Genomic DNA, 12,170 nt, shown 5'->3' with positions numbered 1-12,170 from the left:
AAAGACACATGAGTAAAAAACCATGGCAACACTAAGGTCAGTGAAAGGAAGGAAGGGGAGGAGGTGCTCCAAACGTTGAATCTGAGATTCTTCTACAAGCTGTGGCGAGGACTCTAATACAACAATTTTTTTCCCTGTAACTTATGAAGTGCATGGGGGGATGCAGAGATCCACTCACAGCCCATGAGAAAAGGTGCTGTAAGTCTCTGTCTGAAATTTCTCTCATTTTGCCTCACAATCATTGTGAAAAGGACAGAAACCAGGACCACCGGGGAAAAAAAATAAGGATCCTGTTCTGGGGTCCTGGTTCTGCTTGTCCACCAAAATCCTGGGGCCTGAGCAAAGCTTGTGGCTTGCCAAGTCATTGTTCACAGGTGTGTTTGCCCACCATGGAACACTGCATCCAGTGAAAGAAGGGGCGCTGTGCTCTTCTTTACCTGCATCGCTTCGCAACACTGGTTCTGGAATTTCCTCACCTCTCGACTTGGCTGGACGTTTCTGTGGAATGACCTTTTTGGTGGTCCCCACGGAAGACCCTTCATCTACTGTACAACCACTGTGACAGATGGACTGAGATGGGAGAAGCCTCTCCCTCAAGGACTGACACATGAGATCCCCATATGGAAAAGCTCCCCCTTCCTTCCAAGGACTGAGACTGAAACCCCTGTCATGGGGGGAGGTGTGTGGGGGAGGCAAGCTGACCAAAGCGAGATGTTTGCCGACCACTGGACCAAGAAGACAATGGTTCTCGCCCATTGCTGAGAACATGGACTGCTGTATCTGTTTCCCCCTCCTTCGCAATTTTCAATAGAGTTCTCATAATAAAAACCCCTGAGTTAGCTAGAGATTTCGAGATCTCCCCTTACATTAATATGACAAGCTTCGTCAACTGGACTTCAAAGGACTACGTCGTTCTACGTTTGGTAGCTATATACCTTCCTTTTCTTTCCCCCTCTCTTTTTCCTTATTCTTTCCCTTTTTCCTCACTCCCCCCTCCCTAATGCATTTTGCTGTGGTCATTCAATAAAGGTACATTTGTTCTTGATTATCACTGCAAACCCCCTTGTCATGTCGGTTTTTGCACCCTGACATCAGTAAAATGAACCATCACGAAACCCATTCGTAAGGACTGATCATGACAGGTGCTCATACTGGAGCAACTGGATGCTGAAAAGCTGTAATCTAGTAGGAAATTGAAAAGAAAGAGAAGACCCTTGCTTCCAGAGATAGAAAAAGAGAGCCCTTCCTTCCATACTAGAGCAGCTTATCCTTAGAAGACTACACCCCGTGAACTAAAATGACCCACGCCATATAGTTTGGGAAGACTACTTTTGCCTGTGGGAGGGACTCACGTTACAGCAGGTTCAGGCAGGACTACTACTCATGAAAATTAGAACCATGCTAGAGAAGTTCACAGAGAACTGTCTCCTGTGGGAAGGACCCCACGGCATAGCAGAAGAGACTCCCTTAGAAAACTGAAGAAAGATTTTGAGTGAAAAACTGACCAAAACTTTCACACCCTGTCTCCCTGCACTGTCAGTGGGAAGGAAGGAAGGGCTGGAGGGGAGAAAAAGGTGTTCTAAAAGTTTATTTTAGTTCTCATTATAATCTTTTAATTCTGTTAATTTTAATTCTGCTAATAATTTTTTTTATACCTTTTAAATTTTGAACCTCTTTTGCCCTTAAAGTGTTTTCTCCTAATCCTTATCTAAACTCATGAGCCCTTCAGTTTTTCTTTCCCCCTCCTCTGCTCAACTATAGCAGAGGAGAATGAATGTTTTTTTGGTGAGGGCCTGGCACTTAGCCAGTGTCAAAGCTCAAAATCCTTCTAGCAATTAAAAGCATTTTGAGGAAGTTCTGAGAATAGCCCTGGCAAAACTGTGCCTGTCAGTCTCATGTCTGACACCATGTGCCATATGACATTCCTGGCCCAAGGTTCCACTACAGGAGTAAGACTTGAGTATAATATGCTGGCCAACTCATAGAAGTGTACTCCAGTTTGGAAGCTATGAGAGACTGAAGGAGATTGCTGGCTCAAAACATTTTGGGTGCACGTGAGTGAGGGAAGGGGTAAGTTGGGCCTCGCCTTTGGTAAGGCAATGTACTGCCCTGTATACCCCATGCCTCCCTAGGCCTGTATCCCAGCCCCACAGTGGCTGCCAATCATTATCACACCAGAGGCAATGCTCCACACCCCACCCCTGGAGTCCAAGGCTAACCCCAGAGTGGCCAGAACACCAGAAGTCCCACATGGGGGAATGGTCCGGGAAAGCCAAAGGATATTTAACCTGAGAAACAAAGCAAGCATGTCTTGCTTGGCCCTACCTGCTCTTGGAATTTCCTATTAGCTGAACACCACTGGAACTAGGAGTGGTAGCTATGTTTGGTTTTTTCTTTGTTTCTCTTTTTCTACTAATTCCCTCTTCTTGGAATGTCAAGTAAGTGAAAATTGGATGAGCTTGAAGTTAGTTAAGTTGAATGAGCGAAGTTAATGCTTTGTGAAGTGTTTAATGTTGATTGAATGCTGCTACCTTAGTTTGAAAAGGCAGGTGTCTGTAAGGAAGGCAGAAGCCTCTCTTGAAATGGAAAATGTAAACCCCCTCCTTCCGAATTATTATAATTTTGAAATTAGGGAGCACTCAGGCAAAGATATGGGAAAAAGAATAACAGTTCTTTATCAGGTAAATTAAAAATACAAATGCAATAGTACAAACAAAAAAATCCCAACTGACAGAGTCAGAATACAACCTAACACACTGTTGCTCAGGATGCTGGTAGCAGTCTGATTAAATGGTGGCTGCAGTCCTCCTGGAATGACAGATATGGTCCTGTTGAAGCAGTGATCCTACAGAAGGGTGTAGTTATCCTCTGAAAGTCCAGTGGTGGTGTAGATGGCCCTCGTCTTCCTCTAGGAATCCAGTGGGAGAAGGCTGCCTGTGGTGTTCTAAATCTCAGATTATATCCAGGTAGGAATGCTTGGCTCCTCCCCCTGGACAGAGCATCATACAATGGGATGATGTAATTTCATCAGTCATGCAGTGAGACTCAATGGCCCATTAACAGATGTTTCTTGGAGGAAGGCTTGGTTATAGAAGAGGTAAAGAAAACTGCCCAATTAACAGAAGATAGCTGGCCCACCTCTAACAGATGTCAATAGAATAAACAACCTCAGCCACATTTGACAACCTAAGACATTATCCACCCCTTATTCTATTAATATCTGCATCATACCCAAATCAATAAACTCTACACACTTAAATCTGACACACAGTTCTCACTTAAGACTAGGTTTCTCTGTAGAAACAACAGGCTTCTCCATCTTTCTGCATTACCCACCAATTGTAACCAGGTCCTTGAGTGAAAACAATCCCATGGATGGGTTTGCCTTTGCCTGAGGTGGGATTAATGCAGTCTTTCCTAAAATACCATTCACTAGTACATGGACTTTATCTCCATCCACTGTGTGCAAGGGTTCATACTGGGCAGGACCAGCTCAATTGACGGACCCTTGGGTGTTGACCATCCAGGTGGCGTTTGCTAAGTTCATTTCCCAATTCCTAAAGTTCCCCCCGCCACGTGCCTTCAGGGTAGTCTTAAGTAGTCTGTTGCACCATCCAACTTTCCCGGCAGCTGGTGCATAAGGGATATGATATATGCATTCAATACCATGTTCCCTGGCCCAGGTGTTTATAAGGCCATTCTTGAAATGGATCCTGTTGTCTGACTCATTTCTCTCAGGGGTGCCATGTCTCCACAGGACTTGCTTTTCCAGGCCCAAGATGGTGTTCCGGGCAGTAGCGTGAGACACAGGGTAGGTCTCCAGCCACCCAGTGGTGGCTTCCAACATAGCACATAGTGCTTGCCTCATTGTATGTGGGGCAGTGTGATGTAGTCAGTCTCTCAGGCCTCCCCATACTTATATTTGGACTGTCACCCACCATACCATAGGGGCTTCACCCACTTGGTCTCCCTGATCTTAGCACATGTCTCATAGTCATGGAAAACCTGAGAAATACTGTCCATGGTTAGATCCAATCCTTGGGCTCATGCCTACTTACAGGTAGCATCTCTGCCCTGATGACCTGAGGCATCATGGGTCCATCGAGGTAGGTCTCCCTTGTGTTACCAATGTAAGTCTATCTTTGACACCTGTATCTTTGCAGCCTGATCTACCTGCTTGTTGTTTCAGTATCCCTCATTAGCCCGACTCTTGGGGACATGGGCATCTACGTGACGAACTTTCACAAGTAGTTTCTCTACCTGAGTGGCAATGTCTTTCCACTCATCAGCAGCCCAGATTGGTTTTTCTCTATGCTGCCAGTTGGCCTTTTTCCACTTTTTCAGCCAGCCCCAAAGAACATTGGCTACCATCCACGAATTGGTATAAAGGTATAGCTTTGGCCACTTCTCACTTTCAGCAATGTCCAGGGCCAGCTGATCAGCGTTGAGTTCAGCAAGTTGACTAGATCCACCTTCTCCTTCAGTAGCTTGTGTAACCTGTTGTGTTTGACTCCATATGGCTGCTTTCCACTTTTGTTTCATCTGTACGATACCAAAGGAATCGTCAGTGAAAAGAGCGTATTCTATTTCTTCTGCTGGTAGTTGGTTGTACGGTGGAGCTTCTTCAGCCCTTATCACTTGTCCCTGCTCTTCTTCATCAGTGAGACCAAAGTTTTCACCTTCAGGCCAATTTGTAATTATCCCCAAAATCCCAGGGTAATTCAGTTTTCCAATACAGGCACTCTGTGTAACGAGAGCAATCCAGTTCCTCCAGGTGGCATTGGTGGCATAGTGGGTAGAGGGAACCTTTGCTTTGAACATCCACCCCAGCACCAGTAGTCGGGGTGCCAGAAGGAGTTGTGCTTCTGTGCCAACCACCTCCGAGGTAGCTTGGACTCCTTCATAGGCAGCTAAGATTTCCTTCTCTGTGGGAGTGTAGCTGGCTTCGGACCCTCTGTAACTTCAGCTCCAGAATCCCAGTGGTCGGCCTCGAGTCTCCCCAGGCACCTTCTGCCACAGGCTCCAGGACAAGCCACTGTTCCCGGCTGCAGAGCAGAGCACATTCTTCACCTCTGGTCCCATCCTGACAGGGCCAAGGGCTACTGCATGAGCAATCTCCTGCTTCATCTGGGCGAAGGCTTGTTGCTGTTCACAGCCCCAGTGGAAATCATTCTTCTTGCAGGTAACCAGGTAGAGAGGGCTCACAATCTGGCTGTATTCAGAAATGTGCATTCTCCAAAAACCTATGGTGCCCAGGAAAGCCTGTATTTCCTTCTTTCTGGTCAGTGGAGACATTGCTGTGATCTTATTGATGACCTCAGTGGGAATCTGACACCATCCATCTTGCAACTTTACCCCCAGGAACTGGATCTCTTGGGCAGGTCCTTTGACTTTCCACTTCTTAATGATGCAGCTGGCTTCCAGTAGAATCTGGATGATCCTCTCTCGTATCTTGAATACTTCCATCGCTGTGTTCCCCCACACAATGATGTCATTGATACACTACAGATGTTTGGGAGCTTCACCCTTTTCCAGTGCAGCCTGGATCAGTCCATGGCAGATGGTGGGACTGTGTTTTCATCCCTGGGGAAGTTGGTTCCAAGTGTACTGCACGCCCCTCCATCTGAAAGCAAACTGAGGCCTGCATTCTGTGGCCTGAGGAATGGAGAAAAATGCATTGGCAATGTCAGTAGTATCGTACCACTTTGCTGCCTTGGAATCCAGCTTGTACTGGAGTTCCAGCATGTCCAGCACCGCAGCGCTCAGCGGCGGAGTCACTTCATTCAAGCCACGATACTCAACAGTCAATCTCCATTCTCCTTCAGATTTGTGCACAGGCCAAATAGGGCTGTTGAAGGGTGAGTGGGCCTAACTGACCACCCTTTGGCTCCCCAGCTCACTGAACATTTTGTGGATGGGGATCACAGCATCTTGATTTGTCCAATACTGCCGGCGGTGCACCGTCAAGGTGGCAATTGGCACTCGTTGCTCTCCCACCCTCAGGAGTCCTACTGCAGTTGGGTTTTCTGATAGTCTAGTCAAGGTGTTCAATTGCTTAATGTCCTCTGCCTCTACAGTAGCTCTTCCAAAAGCCCACCTGAGTCCCTTTGGGTCTTTGTAATAGCCGTTACGGAGGAAGTCTATGCCTAGAATACACGGGGCCTCTGGGCTGGTGACAAGAGGATGTTTTTGCCACTCCTTCCCAGTCAGGCTCACCTCAGCTTCCAACAAGGTCAATTGCTGCAATCTCCCAATCACCCCAGCAATGTAAACAGGTTCTGCCCCAACATGTCCCGATGGCATTAGGTTATACTGTGCACCAGTATCAACTATTGCTTCATATTTTTGTGTCTCTGATGTGCCAAGCCATCGGATCAACACTGTCCAAAAGACACAATTTTCCTGTGCCTCTTCCTGGCTAGAGGCAGGGCCCCTCTAACCCTGGTTCTTATTTCTTTCCTGGCTGTACATACTAGAGGTTCCTTCAAGGGGATCTGACAGATCATACCCGGCAGCTCGGTCATGGGAGGCTTAGGCTACCTTCACTTTAGTGGAGCTCCCTCAGTTAGTGTTTCCTTCCTTGAGTTGGTGCACCTGTCCTGTCAGGACAGAAGTGGGTTTCCCATCCCACCTTCCCATGTCTTCCCCATGGTCGCGCAGGTAGAACCACAGATCAGCTTATGGGGTGTACCCTCTCTCTCTAGCTGGGGGACATTGGGCTCTGACTTTGGGGCCTGTGACTCGCACTGGTGCCATATGGGAACTGTTCCTCCTCACCTCCTCCCTCACCACTTCTCACCTCCTCTTTGAGGTCCTTAACTATGCCAGAGACATGAGCCTGCACTGGACCATTGAACGTACTCTCATAATTTCTAAGCTTGTTGACAACAGAACCCACTGTCTCTCGTCTGGTATTGGCATTACTCATTGCAATGAAGGTGGTGTATTGAGATGGCCCTAGATTTGCCAGACTCCACAACATTTGCCCTGTGTACCTGACCTTGTCAGGGTCATTATCATGCTGTCCATCCCTCCTAAAGAGTACCTCCAATACCGCCACTTCTCTCAGATGTTGGATCCCTCCCTCAAGGGTCTACCAGCGCATTCTAGGATGGTGCTCATTCATTGTCTCCCTGTGGACAAACCTTTCTCTTATACTCATTAAAAGCCGCTCCCAGAGGGAAAGGGACCCTGGCTCCCTTACAAAATTCTGATTCATACATGAGTCCTGGGTCAAGGGTTCCAAATTCCTTGCCTCACCACCATCCAGTTGCACACCTGTACCCGTAAGGTCCCAGACCTGGAGTAACTAGGTTGTATAAGCCTCACGTCCCTGTCGTACAATGTCTTTGTGCAGATCACGGAGACTTTCGTAAGTCAGGGACTTGGTGATGATCTCAACCGTTGGCTCCCCTGCGGGATTTGAGGGCCCTCTTTTGTTATGCTTATCTGGGTGCTCTGATTTCATCTTGGACTCCCTCATTTCCACAGGGGCAACTGCTGCTGGCTGTAACTGCCCTTGCGGTTCAGCTGGAACCTGGATGGTTGCAATATCTGTGGGTTTTACTGCTGCACCATTAGACTCTCCCTCTTTGAGGCAGAGGGAAGGGTTTCTCACCAGCTGGAGTAATGTACTCCTTCAGCATCTGGCTCATTTCATGTATCTCCTTCACCAGAACCCCCACCCAATCTGGGTGGTTCATTTCTGAGGTAGGCTGTGGGGCAGGGGCAGGCTCTGGGACAGCAGCATCCCTAGTCCCCAGGGCAGTGTCAGGTTCTGGGGCAGCATCCCTGTTTTCTGGGGTAGGTGTCAGGGAGGTTATCCAAGTCAATCTACACTTATCTCTGTATGCTAAAAAGAACAGGCCTATTAGCAACACCAGTCACTCTGTGATATCAATAGCATTTAGAGAAGATCTGAACCCTTCCAAAACTGGTGGGGCAGACCCAAAGAGCTGGGTGAAGGGTTGGGAGAAAATTTCACCCGGTGTCATTTCCTCCCAGTAAGTACCATTATTAAAGTAACCCCAAAAACATACAGTTAGTATGTGATAGCTCTGAATCCATGTGCCTGCTTTCCAGAGGAAGTTACAAATCTATTAGTTCCTCACCTTATTAACGCATAAAGCAAACTGGATAACAGCCACAGTAGCCTTAGTTATAGGACCCATGTTTAGATAAGGGCCTGCAAATGGGAGAAATATAGCCACAACCACGTGCCACCAAAACCAGGGTAAGCTAGACCACATGGTGACAGTTAACAAGGTCTCTATATCAGCACACAAAAATTAGGTTACTCAAGAACTGTTATTCCTTGTTCACCCTTTTTCTCTCAATGCCCTCAGGCCTCACATTGGGCGCCAAAATCTGTCTTGGTTTGAAAAGACAGGCATCTGCTAAAAAAGGCAGGAGCCTCCCTTGAAATGGAAAATATAAACCCCTTCCCTCTGAATTATTATAATTTTGAAATTAAGGGGCTCCCAGGCAAAGATACAGGAATAGGAATAACAGTTTGTTATTAGGAAAATTAAAAATACAAATGCAATAGTACAAAAAAACCCATAACACTGACAGAGTCAGAATACGACCTGACACCCTGTTGTTGGACAGGGTATTGGTAGAAGTCTGATTAAATGGTGGCTGCAGTGTTCCTGGAGAAACAGATGTGGTTCTGTTGAAGCAGTGATCCTACAGAAGGGTGTAGTTTTCCTCTGAAAGTCCAGTGGTGGTGTAGATGGGCCTGGGAATCCAGTGGAGAAGAAAGCTGCTCCTCTGGGAATCCAGTGGAAAAAGGCTGGCTCTGGTGTTCTATTTCTCAGATTATATCCAGGTAGGAATGCTTGGCTCCTCCCCTTGGGCAGAGCATCTCACAATGGGATGATATAATTTCATCAGTCATGCAGTGAGATTCAATGGCCCATTAACAGAAGATGTTTCTTGGAGGAAGGCTTGGTTATAGAAGAGATAAAGAAAACTGCCCAATTAACAGAAGATAGCTGGCCCACCTCTAACAGATGGTAGAATACACATCCCCAGCTACATTTTACAACCTAAGACAGCTGCTCTAAACCTTTTGCCAAGGTTCTCTGATTTTATGAAGTTGCCAATAAAGTTTTTATTCTTGTTTTGACCTCTTGAGAATATCTTGTTGGTATTTCTCCCATGCATGTAACTCAGAGTACATGAAAAAACGTAAGCCCTTTTAAGTGTCTCATCAAGCAACAATTTTGTTGTCTTAAAGTAGCAAAATTGAAACATTTCAAATAAAACCAGTTACTAGTTATAAATGGGGAACAGTTTTGAAACCAAGTGGAACTTAGTTTTTCTGGTCACAAAACACACATAATTCGCAGAAATTGGAATTAGGAGCTTTCAAGTTATATAGTGACAGTGAGAATACAACAGCAATATTAACATACTGCACTTAATATAACAAACCTTTTGTTCAATAGATGAGAGCTGTATTTCTAGATGGTACTATTTACTGGAACTTAAGCTTGAACTTCCAATTATTCAAATGACAAGAGCATTTAAAGTTACACACTTAGGCATAGTTATAGGTGTATGCTAAGAATACCTTCCAAAACAGGAAGTGTTCCTTCCTCTCCATCCATACCTTATGTTCCCATCTTCATCTCCATCTGAACACAGTCCTGAGTAGGTGCTTTAGCTGGCTCTGCTTGAGCAGGGTTTTGGACATGACTATCTCCAGAGGTCCCTTCCAACCTCAACCATTCTGTGATTCAACAACAGTCCTCTAACCCCCAATAAGCAGCTCAATAATAAGTACAAGAGATACATCAACTATATTGACTGATTCTATCAGCCTGCCAGAGACACTGAACTGATAAAAACCAGGTAGCTGTTGGACTAGATGCTTTACAGCAAGCCAAAATTCACTTGGTCGAAATAATTCTTAACAACCCTGGAGAAAACTGAAAATTGCCTTGCTAATTACTTAAGACATAATAAGCCAAGGAAGTTGCTCTACTACTCCTCAGAAACAATACCATGACAGTGTGACTGGTATCATTAGGAACAGAAGGTACATAGAAGAACAGACAAGTTAAGCAGCCAGCTTACAGCACTATTTGTTTTGATTTAGTTATTTTGAAGCCAGGAGCATGTTCCACCACACCATACTGTTTTGAGAAATATTTAAGACAGATTGAATTCTAGCTCTGAGCAGTGTCATTGCTAGTCTGGTTTAGGAAGCAAAAGAGAGAAGTAAAAATAGACTCAGAAGACAAGCAGATCAGCATGTTCATAGATACAAGAGAACAACTGGTAAAAAGCTGGCAGATAGCAAATAAATAAATTCATTATATTGCAGCAGGATCACTGGGCCACAAAGGAGACCATATAAAAATTGAGTTTTGATTGGTCAGTTTTATTAATCCTTAACCATGTATTTAAGTGAGGCATTTCTTATTCTGTAGTTCAACTTTTTACTTGCAAGACTGAATAAAAAGCTGAAAGAAAAATGGAATTCCCCAGGACCCTCTTATCAGAAAGATTACCCAGAAAGATCAATGCTGAGTTTCTATAGCACAAAAAAAATTGTGTTAGAAATTTCACATGAACTGCCCTGTACTGCATTGAATGATTGCTGATTTGAAGAAGATACATGACATACAACAAACTGGACTTTAATGTTCCACAGAAATATTAATCCTTAAGAGATAAGCACATATACAGGTAAATAATTTTTATTATACCAATCATCTTCATGACACTATGCATCTTAAATGTAGAAGAAAATATTCTCTTCACTTGCCTGCTGAACCAGATTAGTCCAATTCAGGAAAAAAATTCACTGCTGAGCAAAAAGCATAGTTCTATGATATATTAAAAGCTTCACTTTCAATCCAGCTGTTCATGCGACTTCCATAGAAAGGAGCTACAAATCTAGTGTCCACGTCAGCAAACATCAAATCAGTATCACAACTGCAGTTCGGCTTTGATTTTGGAGGGGGAAGCGGGGGGAAGGAGAAGGTATTAATCTGTCATGAGCAAGTAGGAAACAGTCATGGGCTGAATTTTACTTTAACCAGAGAACAGGCATGGCATCAGCAAGTACCTATGCAAGAAGGAAGGCAAGGTACTTAATTAAAAAAAAAAAATCAACTCAGAGGCTGAACAGATTAGTCTCTATGGACTGTCTAGGCTGGGACATGAGTCAGCAGCAATAGTAACATTCATCTTATTGAAGAGATAGGGATACCAGATTTTACTTACCATGAGACTCAGATCCCAACTTCTTAGAAGCCATTTAGAACCTGAAAAACATTTTAAAACAGCTTTAACAACATGTAGTACAGCATAAGCCTATGCAGTTCTACACTGTCCTATCTCTAGATTAAGGGACATGTAGCAGACACTTGCTGTTTATCCTGTTCCCAAGAAAGATAAGAAAAATTATTTTATAGCTCTGAGAATTTATTAAGCAAATAACTTAGCCCAGGGTATGACAATCTAACTGGCAAAATGAAGAAGAAAGTCAAAACAGAGCCAAGAAGCAGCTAGGTTGATCAGAAAGGCAGTTTTCCAGATCACAGTGTTCAGAGGCTGCTCTGTCCCAGCACCATAGAGCGCACCCTGCCTCCCCTAGCATTAAGACTAGCCCTTCCTACTGGAAATAACACACTTGTCCTCTTCAGTTTAATCCTCGCTGCTCTAAAAAGAGATACTATCATACTGGGTATGCAGTCAGCCACCATGGCACTTGTCTTGACACACTGGAAAATGCACAATAGAGGTATATAATAAATGGTAACATTAGGAAGATATTTTTAGATACACACAAGAAAACAATGTTAACAAGAGGCCTCATTCACTACCCACAGAATTTTATTAGCAACTTAAAATATGGATGCAAATCCTACATGGCCAAGATGTTAAACACAGAAGCACCTAGCCAGCTTTTAACAGAGCCAGCCTGTCCTGAGAAAGAACTGATCCAGGATGCTCATGGTATGTTCAGTAACATAATTGGTCCTTTTGCTAGATTAGAAATACATCACAATACCTTTCTTAAGACACCACAGCATAATTCTTCAAATAAATTATTTTTAAAGTCCTCTGTGTGGCATTATACATAACAAAGAATCAGAGTTGCCTTTTGTTTCTGAAGCCCACCAGCTATATGAAATATCCAACAGCCATTCTTC

The 12,170-nt window shown here is 44.5% G+C and overlaps 1 protein-coding gene across 5 annotated transcripts in view; it reads right to left on the bottom strand.

Annotated features, from left to right (window-relative positions):
• The window catches only part of LOC135289156 (ubiquitin-associated protein 1-like), a 116,244-nt gene that overhangs the window by 89,105 nt on the left and 14,969 nt on the right, over window positions 1-12,170 (bottom strand). For all 5 annotated transcript variants that reach the window (XM_064402574.1, XM_064402576.1, XM_064402572.1 and 2 more), the window contains exon 2: window positions 11,239-11,279. In XM_064402574.1, coding sequence (XP_064258644.1) covers window positions 11,239-11,272 — 34 coding nt within the window. In that variant the 5' untranslated portion in view covers window positions 11,273-11,279. The remainder of the gene's footprint in view (window positions 1-11,238; window positions 11,280-12,170) is intronic.

The sequence above is a fragment of the Passer domesticus genome, chromosome W (genome assembly GCF_036417665.1).
Source record: "Passer domesticus isolate bPasDom1 chromosome W, bPasDom1.hap1, whole genome shotgun sequence".
Classification (NCBI taxonomy): domain Eukaryota; kingdom Metazoa; phylum Chordata; class Aves; order Passeriformes; family Passeridae; genus Passer; species Passer domesticus.
The sequence above is the reverse complement of the archived record's forward strand: the minus strand, read 5'-3'. Positions and strand labels throughout refer to the sequence as shown.